This window comes from Athene cunicularia (genome assembly GCF_003259725.1).
Source record: "Athene cunicularia isolate RWA chromosome 8 unlocalized genomic scaffold, athCun1 chr8_part1, whole genome shotgun sequence".
Taxonomy (NCBI): Eukaryota; Metazoa; Chordata; class Aves; order Strigiformes; family Strigidae; genus Athene; species Athene cunicularia.
In genome coordinates, this window is record NW_020799109.1 from 10526842 (window position 1) to 10548808 (window position 21967).

Sequence of the window (21967 nt, forward strand, 5' to 3'; positions counted from 1 at the left end):
GGCCCAGGAACTGTGTACTTAGACTTCTGTCAACAGACTGTTTGAAGAGCAGTGATCAAAGTTGTGCATATCACATAAATAATCAGTGACTTCTGTGGAGTCACTTCAGTGATGTCAGTGCAAGCAACACTCAACACCACAGCTACTTCCGTATCACGATCAGCTCAAGCTGATAATTAGAAGTAAGCTTACACTACTACTACTTTTCCTGCTACACTTAAGAAAATGAAGAGAGGCTTCAGTCTCAGAGAAATGCAAGCTAGCTGTTTCCAAGTGGATGACAGATTCTTGAAAATGCTAACAGAGAAAACAGTGTATCTGCCCATTTAAGCAATTTCCACAATTGAACAGTGATATATGTTCAAAACAAACCAAGTGATGAATAAAGAATAATTATACTTACAAACTTCCTCTTCTGGGGAGACTGAGCTCTTTCTGGGTCGGGGCGCGGCCGAGCCCCTGGAGCCTCCCGCTATGCCGGGCCGCTCCCCTGCAGCTTCCCCGGTAGAACGGCAAGGACCGTATAGCCAAGGGCAGCTTCTGACGGGCACAATACTCATCTACTGCGGGGGGGTTCATCCCCACCAAGGAAAAATAACCCAACAGCTTTCTCTGAATATTGAAAAAAAGTCAACAGGAAAAAAAAAATTATCCACAAAAATCTAGTGACCTCTTTTCCACACTTGGTTGTGGCGTACATGGAACGATATGATTAACGATACTGCTGACAAACTGTCAGTGACTGCTCTGTTAAGTAATACGCTGGATATCGCTCAGCAAAGTTTTTCAAAGATACCAAAAAGTTAGAGCTACTACAACAACAACAAAAAAATTAAATCTTAATTATGCTGTTATTTTCAAGTGTGAGTTCACTACAATTAGAAATTTCATTACAGTTTTAACAGTACTGAAAAAAATTTCATGTGTGAATTATCACAAGGCTGACAGCTTACAGCATCAAGGAATAAATTCCTGTCATCAGACAAACTTGTCAAGATCTAATCAAAACATTTCAAGTTTGTAAGATAATAAATCATTAGCATCTATAACAGGTTGTGTGTTTTATATTCTGAAAAGGTACTTCTTCCATTCTCGTTTGTTGGAAAGAATTGAAGTTTCGAACTGTGAAGTCTATGTAGCAACAACTGCTTTTAACCATTGCAAATGGATAAATAGGTAAGATGGTTATATATTGTATATTATTCTGGTTGTGTATACACTACACTACTTATACATGCATATATATATATATATATATATATGCATGTATATCTTACATCATATGAGCAATGTATTTAATTTATCCTCTTTAAAGAAGATCTGATAAAAAAAGGTGCTTAGCAGAGGGTACTTTTCCTATTCAAACAGCACATTTCCATTTATTCCAACAGTCAGCCCCAGAAATGTTCAGACTGTATGAGTAAAGCTCTGGAATTTCATGGTACTGGCTAAAAACAACCCCAAAAAACAGTGACCTTTACATCTCTACCTACCTTGTAATTTTTGAGCTTTTAGGGTTCATGTTTACAAGCTTTGCTCTAGGCATTAGGACTGAAAAGTCACTTAAATAGAGAACGCTTCCTTGCAGCAGAACAGCTCTGGTAACTGCTACAGACACACAACACAGGAACCCTAGTCCAGTAACAGAAGCGGACAAATCTTTTCCTTTTCTCTCCTGTACACTTGTTTTACTCACACATTACCTTTAATACTTCCTATAATGTAGCTAATTCAGGAATAAATGTGCATGCAAGGTTAAAAGGAGACCTGAGTTGAGCTTTGATCCTGAAACCACTGTTTGAAATCTGTGATCAACTGAGTTTCCAAAATAAGGAAGGAAAAAAGTACAAGCAGATGTCATCTCAATGCAACTGAAATATTATTCTATCTATGTAGCAATTGGTTTCATTCTGCACCTCCACCTTGACAAACACAGTGCAGCTGTGGAATCAATAGGCAGTAGTTCAAATTTAATACCTCTGTGGTCTTGACAACAAAGAGCACAATCAAAGCAATCAATTTTTACACCTGTTGTTCCACTATGCCTCATTTCACATTAGCCTTAAAATCCCCTTCAAAAACCCTGTCAGCCATACACAGCAGCACTCTTCCTGCCCTCTGGAGAAACACCAAGCCTGCACCCTCCCGGCTATTCGCCCTTTTCTGCTTCTCCAGAGCAGGGCTGGTAACAGCACTTCTTATAAACCCCCAAACCAGACCATGAATAGTGGGGCCAATGCAAAAGCATAAGGGCTGGACGTTAAGCAACTGTGAGCATAATTACGATCTTTGTTTTTCCTGAATCACTAGTAAGTTAATGTCTAAAACTGTTACATCCCAGGAAGAAGAACAAAAAAATGCCTGGAGATGGAAGCAAGGAGGGAGCAGACTGCAGACAGAACTGATGACCTGTTTCAGGGCACCTATTTAAGGATATCCACTGTCAGGAGAAGCTTGCAGACCTCCAGGGGATAGAGCAATGAAAATGCCTACCAGAGATGAGGATACACTCACTGGCTGAAGACTCAGCTGGGTCCTATGATCACTTAACACTTTAATGTGTGCAGTGGGACCAATTCAGAGTTTACATCTAAAAAGCATAGAGTAGTTTCAAACATATAAAGTTGCACTACAAAAATACTAATTAAATAATTAAGCAAAACATAAAAGTCCAACAGCATTTCAAAAATACCTTATAAATGTGAAATTCTACTCAGAGTCAGTCTTCTAGTACAGATTAAATGTTTTAGATAGGAAATGATGAGGGAGGTGCTGCGATTTGACTGGTTTCCACCCACTCCATAAAGGAGTTTGGCATTACATGTCCATGTATCCTGAAAAAATAAATCATGTTTTAAGAGGTAAGATAACTAATAAAAGAGTGATGAGCTGTGACTACTTGGTCTGAAACACTATTTAGAGGTTGCAGCTGTAATCCTTTAAATAAATATGTTAGTTGATCCTAAAGGACATTTTTCATTTAAGACCACTCTTCTGATAAGAATAACACATGAACATTCAAGATTTCAAAGTGCCTCTTTTGACAGCACATCTGCCTCCCTGAGCACTTGTGCTGCCAGTACCTATATATATTACCATTATTACTTCAACCAGCCTCCATCCCACCTGCTCTCTAGGTCAATAATACAACCCTCAAAATAGAGGCTTACATTTATATTTGATTTATACGAAGTGATAAATAGCATAAGAATATTTTTAAAAGATTGTTGCACATTATTGACACAGAACTTTCAGAAGTGGAAACAAATAACTACTTTCACAGATCCTAAAAAATAAGGAATGTATTAAATCTTGCAGTACCCAAACACAGGAACAGACTGTTCTGCAAGATAATTTTTTGTTTGTATCAGTTCCATATTGAAAGGCATAATTATTAAACATTCAACTTGATCTCTACATGACAAAAGAAACAGCAGATTTTCAGACAACTAGTTCAAAATGAACCTTGGGAAGGAAATTCAGCATCATGGAATTCATAAAAAGCTGATTCAAATACCCTTCTTCAAAAGAGTTCCTTATATTTATTTCCTTTTTTCTTAGGTTTATCATCTCAGATCCTGCAGATATAAAATCAGCTGGACACAGTGACATACTACAGGTTCAGGTTTCACAATAGGACTGGGTCCCCACCGGACCTATCATTTTTGAGGCAGCAAAAAACTAGAAGAGAAAATGTATTGGACATTTTAAGCATCATTCTTCTGTTTACATAATATTGCTTAGTGCATAGATCCTGAAAATGTATTCTATTGTGGTCTTTTGTATACGCAAACTGCATCCTAGAACAGGAATGTTTCAGCCAGCAGAAAGAGTGCTGGCTTTTTGCATACATATATGCACACAATATGAAATAGAAATCAAGTCTGAAAAATCTCTTTGTTTCTTGACCTACAACTCCTATCTTTTCAACAGATATGTTACGTTATAAAAGTCTGAAGGAAACAGGAGCCCATCACTCAAGATTGTCACTTTCCTCTCAGTCTTGTAATTTGTCCTTGAATATGTAGCTGCACATATGGCACAGACCCACAGGCAAAGTTGGATGCTAGAGTCTGCACTGATGGCAGCTTAAACGTAGTCCTTTCAAATTGAAGTGAGAACCATCGCTACACAGGATGTTCCATATTTTTGCCAGAGCGGACAGCATGATTCCTGAGATTGCCTTTGACCTTGGCTTTCTTGCAAGGTAGCTTACCATCATACCAGTTGGGACAACAGACAAATATTTTTACAGCTTTAACAGTAAATACATTTCAGTTAATAAGTTACTATTTCACAGATGATGAAATTTCACTGACACTCATTGACCTGGTACCATGCACTCATGTTTTAATATTTTTCCTTTGCTGACTATGTTTGCTTTAGGGTATACTACCAACCAGCAGGGGATTAATTAAATCTCTTTCTATACATAACCATTTGCATTACAGAAAAGATATAATGAGGGCTGGAATCTCCAGTTCTGATGGAAAATACAACCTGGCCATGCAAGGACAAACTATAATCCATCCATCAGATTAACAGGAAGGAATTTTTCATGGTGATTAAAAAAACACCCCACACTAAGCTTCTCTTTCTCCTATCAGAATCTGTCAAGAAAAATAATTTCCTTCTTTTCACCCTATCATTGTAAAAGGTTATTAAAAATAGTACTTCTCAATTTCTCTCTCTAGAAATGATTACATCTGAACTTGTTTCCCAAACTCATCAGCAAAGAATTTTAAACAGCAACACTAAAACCATATCTGTATTGAATGTCAGATTAACCTATGGAATATGATGCCAATATTTTCTATAATTTACTGACGTTTTAGAAACTAAATTCAGGATCATACTGTTAGATCATCTTAGCTACAGAAATGCTTAAAATACAGAAAATGAATATCCAAGGTCTTCCCAGTATCATTCAAAATATTGCGAGTTTAATTCCCAGACCTTTCTCCACACTGTACAGAATTTATGCCTGCAATCACACAAAACCTGAATTGCCACAGATAGTGTAGTCCCAATGCATCTTCCCATTTTCCCAGTACCAACCAAATTGCTTGAAATTGCCCTTTCCTAAAAAAAAAATCTCACCTTCATGATGACAGGGTGCCAGAGCCTTCAGGACAATGTATGTAGCACTGGAATAGTTAACAGTATACCTGTTCACCCAGTGCTACCCTAAACATACTACAAGTTCAAAGCAAATTAAACGTATTATTTGGATTAGTTCTTTACCTCAACAGAAGTTCTGTGTCAGTAAAAATGTCATTTGCAAAGTATATTAACATATAAAATCAAATGAGAAAAAAACCTGCACCTGTTTAACTAACGGGTGACCCTATTTCTCTAAATAATCACTTTATATCAATCTTCAAACTCACAGGTCATGAATCAGTCAATGATGCATTTAATGTTTTTAGCATCTTCTGGCCTTTCTCTTCAGCTTAGAAATCCCTTACTAGTCAGCAGAAGAAAAAAGCCTTTGGATTTATTTCAAATTACAGTTTCTACAGAAGAAAATAAAGCCCTTTAAACTTTAAGCAAAATTCTCAAATATAGCAAATTATTTTCCCTCCCCCATCAGCTCTCCTGCCTGGGTAACACAAAGTTCTTCCACTGTAGGCAAAGCTAAGGATCCAGGTCACATCTGTGCATTAACCCGTCAGGAATATGTGCCTCCAAAAGTTACCCACTAACCTTTCATATTACTTAACCTCAGGGCTTTCCATAAGATTAAGTGTATTGGTTACTTGACCTAAAATAATTTCAGAATACATCTCAAAACCTGAAAGAATTTCCACTTTCATCAGAATATTTTCAGTGTCCACTCCCTGACCTAGATACATATATATTTCAGTAAGCTGAAGTGTCTACTCCATATTTCATTACATTACATCATGTTTTTCAAGCCCAAAATACAACATTACACAGAACACCATGGTACCACACATGACTGAAACCATACATCACGGCTTGGATAGGCAGATGACAATAAAAACGATGCATGCAAACCACATTCCCAAGTGGGTAAATAGAGAGTTGCCCAACCCCAGGAATAAATCAGCTGCCACAGCTGAGCTACAGATTACACCAGGAGAAGGCATCTGCAGCCAAGGGCAGGGTAGTACACACACATCCCTCCCTAGCCAGAGCCATGAATGACTTGCAGTTCTCCAAGTCTCATTTCCTCCGCAGGATTCATTCCTATCTCTGTTATTTGGGACTAAGAGCACAGGGTCACTCTAATTTCACGCTATCAGTCAAGCAGCAGTCTCTTTCTTTTCACAGTAAAGAAAATAGCTAGTTTCGTATTTGATTCCAAGCTTTTCAGCTGAGGTTAAACAGCGAACGGTTTCTGAAAATTAAAGACAACCTTCAAGACCCCTGGCCACATCAAGAACAGCAGGTACAGTAACTCAGATGTTCAATCCTTGGATGTCAAGCAAACTAATTTACTATCAACTTGATTGTTTTCCTCAAGGCTAAAAAAAAACACCAAAACTGTAGCAGCAGCCCTCTTCAAATACTCTTGCCAAACTTATTTTCAAATTATACGTAGCACAAAATATTATGTTTTGAAGATGTAATTTCATTTGCAGGAAGAAGTAAATTTAAAGATTTGAGTTGCAAAATTCAAGCTGTAGAGTCCTAGATGTGGTGCAGAAGCACAGAAAAAACAGCAGAGCAAAAGAAAAAAGGTGAATTTGCTCTCGTAACAGGCAATCCATAAACTGCAACAGCAGTAGCTTCAGAAGACCATTATGATAACTTCTTCCCTGAAATAAACAGTAACAGCTACCCAAAATGTGCGTGTGGATCAATAAAATAAAGAGCGAGATGCATGGTATTCCTCTGTAAATAAAAGGCAGGTTGTACTTTAAAACCTGAGAGATAACACACTTAAATGCTCCAAATCGTCCTTATAGGCTAATTTGTGTAAAAAATATAATCATAAGGGAGAAGGAATATTGAGAGGAATAAAACACATGGCTTAGCTCATCAGTCTTTCCCGTTACTTAATTTTAACTTTACAAGGCCATGAAGCAGATTACTGGTCCACCCTATGTGTAAAACAGCCTGCCCAGCACTGAACAGTCATCCAAAATAATGGGAGCAACTGTTCAAAAGTCTCTTTCATTTTGCCAGACTGTACTAGTTTGAGAAATGTAAGTCAAAAGGTCACGTTCTAAAAATTTTTGGAAAATGCAGAAAAGAGTGTAATCTTGGAGACATACAGGACTGCAGCTGTAATGCTATTGTTAGAAACTGCTCTTAAAATTACTCTGTCTTGACTTGCACCAAAAATTCCTTCAAGACTGGGCATGCAATGATCAGAAGGAAATAGTCACAGCTGCTAAAAATGCCAAGAGCATTACAAATAAACAAATCCAGTTTTATTCTCTCCCTTGTTGTCTCGTACTAATATTAATCTATGATTAAGTCAGTTGTCATTTCTATTATTCACACATCTACTCCTTAAAAGGTTGTTTCTAAAAGAATTGACAGCCGACAAAGCTACCTGACCACTGATTTTATTTATAAAACGCTTTAAACATCCTTTACTGAATTTGAAATTGAATAATCTAGCCCAGCATAATTTTAGTGAGTTTGGGGACTCTTCTGATTTATCCTACATAAAAGTTATATAAAACAGTGAGCATCTCATGAAAACTCTGACAGACCTGCTCACCAGCTCATATCCATTTGGTGAGATGTTAATACCCACTGTGAACAAAGATCAAAGGTTGTAAAGAAAATTATATTTAAATACATTAGTTGAGAGACAATCTCCAACACTATAGTTGAACCAAGAAAAGGTACATGGTCAGGCTCAATATTAACATCAGCAGCAGGCATCTCACAACAGTGCAAAGGTTTCTGTTTATTCTGTCAGGTTGGTTTCTCACTGACTCCCCAGTTGTAAAGTATCTGGAAACAGACAGGCAGAAATTAAGCGTTGGTGGTTGCTTCTGAGAGGCACTCTGCATGTCTCCAGTTCTTTGCCAATGTTAGGCTAAGACTTTTGACACATCAACAGAAATTTATCTTCACAATGCTATCTTTCTCAACTAATTTAGACACAAAGAAAAATTTGTGTCAGACCAGTCTCTCAGGACAACTGGATGGCTTGGTAACCCCTGAAATAAGACCAAGATTCCTAATAGTAAAGCTCTGGGATAAAGTCCTAGAGAAGAGAAACTTTCCAGTTCCTCAAAAAGCCTCAACAACATAGGTGTGTCCCATCCTCTCCTAAAACTGCAGCAAGTCCATTCCACATAGATATTGTGAAAACACTCTCAGAAATTGAAAGCATAAGCAATCAATTGTAAAGATACTTAGTAATTAGTTCTAAAAGGAATTCCAAGCATATAAAGCTCCCTTCCCTTCATCTCGTTTATGACTGATAGCATCTGTAACCTCACGAGGCATCCATTAAGTTCAGTAGTTAATTACATCTGCTCTGACTGGACATTATTTACAGAACAAGCAGATGTCATTTTTCATTGCTTAGCTAGTCTACACGAGGCACTTCAGCTTACCCCTCTCAAATCACTGCTTCTCAACAGAGGCAGGGAGGAGGGACAGGCAAAGGGGGCTCTGATAATTTTTTGCAAAGGAAGAGTTAAAGGTCGTCATTTACTTAATGAAGAAATCCACATGTCGAGCACCACTGGAATAAGCAGATGCCAGCCAGTGTTTACATCTTTGTAAGCAGACAACAGAATTTTAATTTCTTTTTGTGCTCAAAAGTGAATGTTCTCTGATACCGCTTATGTCTGCTGAGTTCCAAACCGCAGCCAAACTGAAACATAAATCCTTGACAGAAGTGATGAAAGAAAGGGCTCTGTTGCTTCATTCCCAGATAATAAATATTTTTAACAGGAACAGCAAATAGCCACAGAAGTTTTGCATTTGTATTATGTGTGTAGGAAGACATTCATCCCCTGGAAATACGAGGTGGCTACACACTTAGTGTGACTCGTTTCAGAATTATATCACAAAGTATTTCTACAACCACCTTTTAGTTCTGGAAACCAACATTTTCAGTGAAAATCAAACATTAAATTGAAACCTTCATCATCTCCTTCACATGTACTTTCAAATATACTTGATCTTCTTAGGAATATTTAAATTAATCATGAAGACAAAAAAAAAAAAAAAAGGCAATTAAATGGTCCTCTCAATTTTGGTGAGGTACAACTGTAATAACCACCAACCTTACCCTAATTTTATAATTGTAATCCGGGACTACCTTAATTTCAAGGGAACAACACTGACAATCACATTCACATGTGACAATGCTCTGAGGTGGAATATGAAATGGTAAACCGCAAAGTGGTACTAGGCCAAACCCAAGACTAATTTACAGATCAAACTGAGTGTGGTGAAAGGTTTAGAATAATGTATGCAAGGCAATCTTCAGGCTTACAGGAGACAGAACGTTATCTCAGGAAAGCAACATCTATTGCTTTCAGAATGATAGACAGCAAAGCTGGGAAGCATAGGCACTGACTGACCTCATCCGTGGGCATATTTTTAAATAACCCCATCCAGTCCCGTCCTTCAGGTCTATCATACATTGTGCAAATGTCAAGTGAACTAAGGTTTTTGGATCACTAAGATTTCTCATATGAAAAAGCATGTGATACATCTAAACATCTTTCACAGATTTATTTCTGAACACCCTTACATTTAATACAGTTGAATAATTCAGACTTACGTAGTGCCAAGATCTGTTTCAGAGTAAAGGAAAATTCATCCCCAATTAAAGTACTGGTAAAATACAGGCACTCACTCCCAAAGCACAGATTTGAGAAACTGCAGACTGTGCCTAATGACTTTTAGTTCTGATGGGCGATTAGTGTGCTCTGTAATGGACTGGCAGAAACAGCTGATTCTATTACAAGGACATGTTCTGGCTAGGATTTTCTTTCTGTTGCATTTAAATTATAAATATGAACTCTCTTGAAAATATATGAAGACAAAAGACATTAATCAATCTCTAAAACTTCTGTCTTCTGTGTTTTACCGTACTTCAAATTAGAACAAACACTGACTTCATCACCAGGAAAAGCCTCTCAGGTACTCAGGACTGTCTGTACCATCATTACTCTTCCATACTATCAAGCACACAGATATCTTCATCCTCTACACCTTTTGGAAAAAACTGCAAGTTTTGTTTCATCCAGGTCTTGGCTTCAAAGGCAGGTTTTAAGGTACATTCCATTTTGTACTTATGGGTACAAAAGAAATTTCTGAGGTCTTTGCAAGATTTGCAAATTCATCAAAAATGGTCATTGAACAGCCTTCCACAGAGGATCTGGGAAGGGGCTCTTCCTGAACCTGACATATCTCACAACAGCAAGTCTAATCAGTGTCGTTCCTTGTTCACATTCAGGTTAAATTCAATGTATGGTTAAAGCATTCGGATCATGGTAGCTTCTGAAGAGCCAGAAAGTCTTTAATACATTTACATCTTTCATGTACTATAGAAGAACTAGAATACCAGAATCAAAAGTCCATGCTTCTCTGATACACATTTCATGTAATCTAAAAAAGTTACACATACTGGAAAGAAAAAGTAGCATGTAAAGTATAAACCGTAACAGGCAAATTTTTAGTACATCAAAATGTACGTATCAAAGTGGTGCAAGAACCCAAAAACCAGCTGTATACATGTGCACAATCTTTCTCACTGCTGTTTTTCAAGTTTTGTTGTAAATTCCTTTTGTCTATCCTACTCCACTAACAATCAGCCCCAAATCAATAGTTTTCCTCAGAGCAGAAGTTACAATTTTGACGTATGTTAGAGGACATTTTATACAAAGGATTATTGTTGTAATGTTAAAACGTTTAATTTTTATGATACCTGCTAATAAGAAAAAAATTCCTACAAAATTTCCACAGAATCCTTTGTATTTCTATTTGAGAGGGACCAAACTACAAAGAAAAAGATAGAAAGATAAAAGTTTAGTGACCCTCCGAAGAAATAACCTAAATAACTTGCAAAGAAAGACTAAAGATCTAACTTTCCAATAGCAACCTTCTACCTGTATGCTCTTTGGTATTATACACACTGTCTCCTCCATCAAGAAAATCCTTGATTTATTTGCTTTAGATGTTCAACTCATTAATCCATATTTAGACTTTGTTTTCTCTCAACCATTCCTACCACAAGCTGTACCGGTGCTCACAAAATTCTCATAAGAGAAGTGCAGCTTCAGCAGCCAGAACCAAGGATTATTCAAAGAATTAAAGGGATCCTGTAAAATCATTCATTGCATACAGAAAAACTGAATTAAAGTTCATCCATTCCCCTCTAAATTTAAATTGTCATAACTGATATTTTCCCTTTCAATAATACTCTTTAGAAAGTGATAAACTAGTTCCAAGATACTCTAACTGCCACAAACAGGTTCAAAGCTCTTTTAACATATTTACACTTTTTCATTTCTCACAGAGTAAAAGGACAGTGATTCCGATTTAAATCCCATTCTGGGGGCTAAAACATTACACCAAATTCACCACCTCATTTTAAGCATTTCAGTTTACTTAAGCAGAAAGATACACCTTCAGACAGAAACTTTGGGGATTTAAGGGTTTATTTCTAATACAGGCTTTGTACATGTTGAATTCAGAATTTTAACATGGGAAAGCAAAACTAGTATCTAGTCCAGAAACTACTGATGACTAGCTACAGGGGGACTTAAATAACATACATAAATATAAAGTAATCCCAGTGCAGCTTCTGGGGTTACTGCAGATTTACATATATGTTAAGTGATATTTTAAGCTTGTCTCACTTACATGATGAAAAAAAGACACAGGTAACACACTTGGGGTTTTTTTCCACTGTTATTAATTCCACACTATCTTCTTAAATAATTAATTAGACTATGATTTTTTTTCTGCCTATGATTTATTTTTATAGAAGTATTTATCTCTGAAATAAATTAAAACATCATCTTGACTGATCTTATTTATGTTCTTATCTATTTCTCTTACCTAACAAAAATACTGAGATTGCTCACAGAGACAAGAACTATCAGAGGCTTGGCAAAAAGCCTACATATATTCAGAGAAAAAAAGCAGTTATTCAGACGTAGTAAATCCACTGTCTTTCTAGGAGATAAGCCCCTAGGAAAGTGCCTTGCTTTGTTAAAATGGTGTTGGGGGAGTATTTTTCAGCTGGAGGTAAAGCAACTCAAATCATACTCCTTACCCCACCTGAAGCTGTAAGAAGCTAGCTAGCATTTATGCCTAGTCTTCTTAAATTGCAATCTACAACTTGCTTAAAAAAATAAAATCAATAGACATTATGTCTACTTATTTAAAAATCAATAGACATTACAGATTAATAAAATATTCTTTTCATTTTCCCAATAACTCTAATTTAATATTTATAAGCATCTCTATCCAAGTTTAAATCTAGATGTACACAGAACATTTAAATGTATAATGGTTCTAGGAAACAGAATCTGTACTGTAAAACAAACTAGAAAGAATTATTTGCAAAGTAACTATTGAAGAGTACTAAACCTTCTTTTCAATCAATATTTCAGGTTTCGCTATTTTCACTATTCTTATATAGCATTCCACTGCCTGTTCAGTCCTAGAGAGATCATGAACAAGATATAAAATGATAAATGACTGACAAAAAGATAGCATTTTCAAAACAATATAGGGACCTCACTGCACAAATTTCCCTCGATTTCAATGGAAAAAGTCAGAAGTTACACTCATTGTGCTGTCCCAAAATCTCCATCTCTGGTATCCTTCATACATAACAGGCTTTTAGCTTCATAGATTTAAGTATTCCTATCAAAGTAAAGAAGCCTCTGGAGCCTGAGAAACGCAGGGAGCAAAAAAGGGCTCAAAAAGCCAACAGGCAAATAAAATAGCAAGACACAGGAAGAAGAAATGAGTCTGCCTACAGCGCCAGTTACTTGCCATGTGCAGTACCAAGCAACAGAGCAAAGCAGAACTTGTAAGTGCTTCCACATTGATTCTGGAAGCCTGGAACAAAAAACCAGAATTACCTGGTATCAAACAACCACCCTCTGCAAGAGGCATCCCACCCACCTACCCAAAGGAGGATAACCTACGGGATAGTGTTATCAGTATCTACTTTTCAGGAATGATGGATACATGGGCACAGAAGTGGCTCTGTACATTAAGTTTACTAGGATAAAAATATTACAGAAAAAAAGCACCATGGAAATCTCTTTGGGCAAGAATCTCATCTTTTAATAGCAAAAAATGCAGTTCTAGGACTGTGCTACCAACTCTCAGACCAGGACAGTGACTACAATCAGGAAACACTCAATAGGGTTAGGGAAGCTGCAAAGTTAGGACAAGACATGAGAGTGAAAATTTCAGTTGTCCACATGGACTGGGCCACTGCCTCATTAGGATATGCAACAAAGAGTGTAGTTTAAACGTAATAAAAAAATTGCTTCCTGGAAGACCAGTCTGAACTCCAAGAAGACATGTTATTTTGGATTTGTCTCCAGTCTTCTACATTCTTTTCAATTTTTAGTGCCTACAGCATGATTCTGTCTTGACTGAGGTGCAGCACTCCTCAAGCACTCATCAGCAGATATGTTCAATGCCAACAGGTTGATCAGCTCCCACTACACTTAATCCCTTTTTTTTTTTTTACGCCACTGTCATCCACGCATGGGGACTGCTAATCTCTTGTCCTCTTGTCTATCAATTCCCACACATGGAGCTGGCAGGTATTACAGAGACTGTTATCGCAGAAATCTTGTATTTCAGTGCCCCACTTGGCAACCTGAAGTTAGCCTCAAGAACATCCTACATCAGAAATCCACTTAACTGCATTTACTAACAGATTCTCCCACTATCACAATCAGCTTCCCTTTATCCTTAGGGATCACCTTTGCTGCAGGAACCTCCTCAGTGCAGAAAGATACAGTGACATCGCCTCGAACGTGGGTCTTGTCCAAAAGATTAGGCCCATGCTTCCCAGCAGATTACTCTCTTTTTCTGAAATGCATATCCTCAGCAGCAGCACAGAGGTTGCCACAGTTAAAATGGGAGTACCCTATTGTGTCTCTGTAGGTCTCATCTGTGAACCTCTCTACAAAGTTGGTCCACCACAGCTTCTTTTAGCTTAAAAGAGCAAACCTTCTCTTAGTGCTGGGAGCTCCTTGAATCGCATGCACCCCAACTACATAATCATATATTTTGCATTCTCAGCAATACTGAAGAACCCTTCACTTAAACGCTAGATTTTTACTTGTATCTTGTGTTTAAAATGCATTAGATATTGGAAGCTATTATTACTTAAGCTTCTCTTAAGTGATTAAGATTGCTCCTTTCCCACCCTATTCTAGTTCTATTAAGGAAATTAGAAATAGGTGAGATAATATCCAAAAGCATGTTTGGTTTGTTGTTTTGTTGGGTTTGTGATTATTATTTTTTTTAAATGCTGACTTGAGGCATTCTCTCTCTTCACTGATGGCTGGCTGATGACAGCCAACCTTTTTGTTGTCTCACTACAAATTAGAAAATTGTTACTTGCACTCCTGCATCTCTGAATAGGCTAAGCATTCTCAGTATCCCATATGTTCAGACAGAAAGCTGGGTAATGTTTTAGGCATGTGAAATATCTTATATACAGAAGTAAAAAAAGAAAACACAAATATCAGAAGTAAATTATTTTCTTGCAGCAAAATGTTAGATAAGAGGCCTAGAGGTTTCCCATTAATTCCAGCATACAATACATTAGTACATAGTGCAGAAGACCAAACATGCAGATTATCTGTACACCCCTAGCAGCATGAGGCATTTATTAGGTGAGTAGTCAACACAATGACAGAAATGATATATACACAAGTAACTACTCATATACCCACATAAGGCCAAACTAGCACTGATTTTGAAAGAGACAGGAGAAAAACTGTGAACGGTTCGCTGAAGACAACATACAGCTGGAGTTTGGAAAAAAAAGCAAGCAAGCTGTTAGCATCAAGAACAGGATGGAACATAATATGGAAATTATTATAATGCCATTAGCTCAATCAGAAACACATCAGCAGCTATGATGCCATGTCTGGTTCTGGTCATGTCATTCACAAAGACAAATTCCAGGCTCCTAGCCAAGACAGCTAGCTACTATTCTTAAAATTAATTTTCTTATTTAATATATACTTGAGCCTGAAACTAGGAAAAAAAACCTCCAAGCACCAACTTCAAGGAACAAGTTTTCAGAACAGAGGAAATAACTTGTCCTTCTAGCCAAAAGAAGAGAGGTAGCTTCAAAGGTCTGCAGCGTGACAGCACAGGCCTTGAGCAGTGCCTTCCACAGCTCAGCGCAGGAGTGTCTCCAGTTCATCTAAAAGAAATGAATATTCAAATGCTGGCAGCCATTATTCCCACAAAAGTAGTCTTTGGCTGCAGTGAGGACAGTCTCTTGGATTCACTGAGTAAAATCAAATGAGAATTCCCATGGAAGGAAAGCTACTCAGAACAAAGGACAATGCTGGCACAAGAAATAATGCATATAAATGGGTGCATGTAAATGTGCTGGAAATAGAAATTAAAAGTTTCTAATTTTCAGAGGACCACACTTCTCAAACAGTAGCAATACAGATTATGAAGTGCCTACATTCTCTTGGTCCTAAAGATACAATTGGACAGTGTGTGTATATATATATATATATATATTATTTCATATATATGCATAAAGACACACAATTTCTATGAATACACACACACAAAATTTTTTTTTTCCTTGGGATAAATGGAAAGCTCACACATTTTCATTTGTACATATGCAAACTTTAAAAAAAAAAAAAAACAAAACAAAAAAAAAAAACAGAAGAGCAAATTTTGTTCCAATGCACTGATGCAGCACAGACTGCAGTATTATTTATAACACCTTTTACAACTAACTACTTTCTCTGGAAAACAAAAGGCTTAAAAGCCACATGTTTCTGGAATGCGTTTTCTAGATGTGCAATTTATGGAGGCATTCAAGAATTGCTTACAATATATATAGCAGGCAAACTGTGAAAGCTTAGCATAAGCTAATCTGCTTAAGAACAGGATTTTTTTAGTGACAACATGGCTGCTGCTATATACCTGTGTTTCTCTGCACTAAGCCTGTTTGCTTTTTGTTTTCTGTTTAGTTTGATTCTCTGGGGGGGATTAATTGTCTTTTGCTTTTTTGCCTTAATGGTAGGATCACTTTACTATCTGATTTTACGGCTGCCATTGCCATTTTCTGTGGGGGCACTTTTCTGTTTGTTTTGTGGCTCATCTTCAGTGGATCCTCTCTAGTTACATACAAGCTTTTTGACTTTTTTCTCCACTGTTAGTATACTGTGCTACATTACCTTATGAGAGATTAGCTGCAAGACTATCAGCCCCAATTCTCAGCAAGTGAAGACTACAGAAGGATCTACCTGCTGCTGATACACTGAAACCTCAGCTGAAATACTTCTTAAACCACAAACTTATTGTTTGGGATGGATAGAGCTAAATCACCACATCTTTTCACAAAAGGATGCACTCCAGGAGTAAGAATCAAACTGCTCAAGACGACACTACGGATCAACATTTCTTCCAGGAGAAGAAAGAGCTACCAAGAATCCAAAGGTTTTCTCCCCTGACTCCCATTCCACCAGAAACTATCATGTGCTGTTATTTCAGGTTTTTCCATCTCTAAACAACAAGGCTTTAACCACTGAACAAGAATTAGCACCTTTAGGTTAATCAGTGAGAGTATTTAATTTTGATTTGTTTTTTAAATTCTGTATTACACATACTGATATGGACTTTGGAGTTATACCAGTTGATTAATCTCCACTATGAACCCTTAAATAAAAGGGAAAGTGACAGGTGTCTCCTGATCAGTTTCTGGAGATGAAGATGCAAGCTTTATAAATTGGGAAAGGATTATTTCAGATCGTCTAACACGGACTGCTGGCCATGTTTTTAATGCATTAGCAGCTGTATTACTTGTAAAAATTAAAATTCTCTGTACTTTTGAGAAAGTTCTACTTTGTCCACCACTGGGGGACAAAGGGAGTCCCATCTGGCTATTCTTTAAGCTTTAGCTCATTACTATGTTTTGTACATCAGAAGGTAATATCCATTGTCTAAAAATTAAATTCTTGTAAAACTATGTCACTGGTTGGCAAGTGGTCCAGCTTTTGCCTTCTAAAATGTTTTTGTCTGTTGAAAGTTCAAATTGTGTTTAGCAAGCGTTCTTATTCAATGTTTTTCTGTCCATGAAGTTCTAATCTCTTTCCAGCAACCAGGAGTTACTTCTGTAATCCCAGTGGCAATATTGGCTGCCCTTACAAATTGCAATGAAGTTTTTCCCCCTGTTACAAGACTGACTTTGAGGAACAGCATAAATTATCTTAATTCTCAGTTAATTTTCAAACTGCCTGCAAACCAGGCTGTAGTCAAACTACTGAGAGTGATCAGGTAAGGACAGGACACAAAGCTGCCACATCTCAGGTCAGATGCAGTAGCTAGCCACATGCACAGCTACAAGTCCATGACAAGCCTTACTTACATTATCTTCATTAACTTTCTTAACACTCGCCTGCTCTGGTGAATTCATCTGATGTTGAAAGCTGACTTCTGTTTCTATTTGTTCTGAGGTTGGAATTCCATCAAATTTGCAGCTATGTCTTTAATCGTCCAGACCAAAATAGTATAGATGAATTTTTACCTGGATCAAAAATAGGAGACCTTATTCACATTATTAATGTTAGCACTTTTCTTCTAATGTTAGTATTAAAGTCTTTATTTTTTGTTAAGCCAATACTGTACATTGTCCCCTTATGTTAGTTCTACTTTGAATATAGTAAATCCTGTGGCATTAGGTGTATTGTATGATAAATGTTCTACTTCTTACTTCATTCTCATATTTTTACTTTAAAATTTTCATGAGTTGATCTCCATGTTATGATTTTATATTTCCACAAGACTACTCATATAGCTATTACACGAGTTCTTTAAGGAATTATGATTCCCATTCCGATATCTCTTACACTGTTTAACATGTCAAAATAAATAGTAGAAAAATCCTTTTTAATGCAAAAGAATATCTGCATGGATATTGCACAAATCTTTATCAACTGAAATACTATTTGAAGATTTCCATTCCAAAGCAATTACCACTCCTGAAGAATAAAGCAGCTGATGAAATAGGGGGCAAAAAAGATCAGTACTTAATCCATTATCACATCCCAGTAATGCTAATCTAGGTGTAAGATTAATTTGGACTTCAAACATGTAAGATTTGCTTCCAAAAATGTTCAAAAGACAGTGTATGATCAGATTCAACATTTACTGCAACCTTTCATTTGAAACCAGCTCTTTTAGTTTATAATTTATCTCAGAAGTTTAGTAAAAGATAATATAAATAGATGGTGTATGGAAGCATTTACAAGACCCAAACATGGATTTTAATATGGGAAACAAAATTTAACCATTAACTAGATCATCTTCTCTGACAGGGCAATTAAAAGATAAGGAATATTTCCAAAGCAATCCCTTCAATATTTCTCTCATATAAACTTATAAAATTATTTGGATGTAGCATTCTGTTTTTTCCATCTATGTTTTTTCTGTTCTTTTTAATTTTATGCTTTTCTCTAAGAACCTGACAGCTACTGGATAATTCAATTCTAAAAACATTTTGTTGAGGCTGCCTGATCTTAGCATTTCAGTGTATTATTTCTAAAGTCATTTCTTCCAAACACAACAATTCAATAACCTATCAGCTTATTTCACAGTGGTATGGTGAATAAGCCCTAAGTATCTTACCACTGTTAAATCTGAAGTTAACTGGTTTCAGATTTGTTAGTTTTTCAGTTTGGTTTCACTGGCTTTGATTTCTGCTCAGTTTACAAAGGAAGAACTGCTCAGCAGACTCTGACATACTTTTCTTAATGTGTGATTTCGGACTGCCCAGTTTACTTATCACTGACCCAAGAACTTTACATTTCAGTGTAAAAAGAATTAACATTGTGTATAAGATTCAGATATCAAGGTACTGCAAGACTCTGGTTTTCAATGTCCTTTTGGGTTCTTACAGTTCCCACAGCCTACCTCATGGCTTTCAGTATTCATCCTCCTCCCTCCTTAATTTTCTGTCACTTAAATCTCTCATATCACCCGCCAGTACTGAAACATATGTTCAAACATACACCTATTTTTTTAATGCTACATATATTAGAATACTGAAGTCTTGTTTACTATACTCTGGTTTAGGCTCACATATGCCAAAATCCAGGTCAAAATCCTTTGCTAATGTTTTGCTTGAGTTTGGTTTACCTTCTGCTAGCAAAAACAGAAAATAATTTTTAAACTTCCAGCACAAGGGCAGGACACACACGCACACACCCCCCTTTTTGTCCTAGTTGTTCTTGGTTTAACATTTCGATATTCATTATTCTCATCTCATTTTTAATTAAAACAGATATCCTCTGAATCTGATTTTAAATTTTAACCTTTAAAAACTAATATGTTCAAATGCTATGAAAGCTTCTATCTTATTGCGCTCTCAGCTGTATTTTATGATCTTTTAGAGTTACTTTCACTCCCTTATCTACATTTTCCAAGTGCAAGTCTTTAAGACACCCTCCATTTGGAAAAATCTTTACTCCTTTCAAGGACTTAAGCACAATCTTTTGCAACAACTTAAAAATATATTTACAGATATTTTTATACTTTGCATAATTTTTCATTTCGTGTTGCAATGATTTTCCATCTGCTGTGAAGCATTTTAGGACTACGCAAATTAGCAACAACACAAAATACCACAAGGAATATGGGGGAAGAGGAATAATTAATTATTTAACAGTAAAGTGAATGTTATTTCCAACATATAAAAAAAAGCTTTTCCAAATATATCTCTTTGCAAGACTGAAAGAAACAGCAAGAAAATTTTGATAGGCATATTAAGTAAAAGCCCATAGAAGTGCTGAAACTGTTCCAAAATATTGTGCTTAAAACAAATTTCTAGCCATAATACCAAGTATCAATCGCTCTTACACTAATAAAAGCGTTTTATTATATTTTTCCTCTTTTAAAATTGACAACACATCCAAGGCTAAGAGTGGCAGACAACGTGGGACATGGCTGACACTTAGGAAAGATTCCCCACTCATTTCAAAAGTTACAGAAGGTTTTTTCCCCCCTCTATTTGTGTAGCATAATACAGTCCCTAAGCCTGTTTGTTACACTATAATTAAATAGGAATTTCATTTTTTTGAGAGTTCAATTAGAACTGACTTGGCATCTCAAACTGTTTGAGCACTTGCACCTTACTGATACAATTTGGGTCACCCATCCTTCCCCATCCTAACAATAACTTGTTCCACACAAGACGACTAAATTTATGCCAGTCATTGGTTCATGAAAACAACCAGCATTCATTTCTTCCTTTTTATAAAATAATCAAAAGCCAAATCAACCAATTCTATAGAAGCACTCAAAGACCCAAAAGCCCAGCCCATGTACAAAGGTAGCCTATTTTTATTTTTACAGCTAAATATCTTGCTGTACTTTTTTTTTTCTCTTCAGGATAGCAGGGGGGGGCTCTTGAAATACCAAAAGGAATTATTTTAATGCTTTCTCAAATCTGCCTCCTAGGACTTTAGAGGCACTAATTCTTCACCAGGAATACTTGGGGAGAAACTGGAGTTGGCTAACTGGGAAAAAAAAATTGCAACCATTCCATTTAAAACATGACTTCTCTCAAGTGGTCAGGTTTCATTTGCACAATGCACCCTGCCGTCATTAATTTAGCTTTAATCAAGCTCACTTCCTGAAAGAAAAGTAGAGAATATTGAAATGATTGTTGTTAAACTCCAAAGTTTTCAGAAAACAGAAGGAACAAGTATGAAGCCTCCATCTGAGTCCCATTATACAACACGCACAGTTCTGCAACCCTGTTTTGACTTTACCAGCGGAACAACTATGATCTGCACACTGTGGCTGAAGGATAAATGGGGAATAACAAAGGGAGGCAAAGCTGTCCTGTGAGAAGGCTTTAATTTGCCTACAATGGGAAATTTCTGTAAGTTCAAAAATAAAATAAAAACAAGTAGTTGTTTCCTGAAATACTCACTTTCACCTGATACCAGTGACCGGCCCATAAACAGACCCAAGAAACCAGAGTTTTCAAAAACCCAAGACACCAATACTAGACTGCTTTGTTTAAAATATCAGTGTCTTTATTAAGGGTATTTAAATTTATTTTACTTCAGGAAGAAACTAGGTCACCTAAAGATTAAGGAATAAATGAACGAAAGCCATACACCAACCTCTTAAAGAATAAGAAAACACAAGTTGTTCCTGGTTGAAAGGTGAAGTGAGTAAAACTGTTTGTTAGCGTTATATTGTCTGCCAAAAAATCCCACAAGCAAGGAATGGAAATCACTTCATCCAGTAATTTACTTAATAAAGACCAAGAGAACTACTGTCTCTCAAAAGTCAAAACTAGAAAGAAGTTACATGCCATGCAGTAACTGGACTAACCTCCTCTGAAGTCATTGCAACTTTACCTCAAATGCTATTTGGTTTGATTTAAAAAGAAGAAAATATGGTTATTTTATGGTACACAAACACTACACCAAAAGATGAAGTAATTTGTGCAAGTAATATAAGGCAAGTTCTACCTCAAACTCCTCTCGTTCTACTACCTTCAATTTCATTCAACTTATGAGAGGGTTAGCTTTCAAGAAATCATTCTTTTTAAAAAGTTTAAGTACATGGAAAATTGGCAGTTCCCAGCAACTGCACATGAAGTACCTCTCAGCTCCCCATTTAGACATGTAAATGGATTTTTTACATGGCTACAATTGCCTCCCCATAACTATCAAAACAAAGGAATTTTCTTACAGTACCATTTTTAGGAAACTCGTTTCACCAAGATTGCTGCAATCCATATAACCAGGCAAGGTAC

The 21967-nt window shown here is 36.6% G+C and overlaps 1 protein-coding gene and 1 long non-coding RNA gene across 6 annotated transcripts in view; one reads left to right on the forward strand and one right to left on the reverse strand.

Annotated features, from left to right (window-relative positions):
• Positions 1 to 21967, reverse strand: part of MAST2 (microtubule associated serine/threonine kinase 2) — a 195984-nt gene that overhangs the window by 111851 nt on the left and 62166 nt on the right. For 4 of the 5 annotated variants that reach the window (XM_026853582.1, XM_026853583.1, XM_026853581.1 and 1 more), the window contains one exon: positions 404 to 435. In XM_026853582.1, the coding sequence (XP_026709383.1) occupies positions 404 to 435 (32 nt within the window). Of the gene's footprint in view, positions 1 to 403; positions 436 to 17593; positions 17723 to 21967 lie in introns of all 5 variants that reach the window. The other variant, XM_026853586.1, reaches the window with a different exon arrangement.
• LOC113482680 lies at positions 16099 to 16728 on the forward strand. The gene is made up of 2 exons (XR_003398902.1): positions 16099 to 16215; positions 16356 to 16728. It is a non-coding gene; the product is annotated as an uncharacterized LOC113482680 (long non-coding RNA).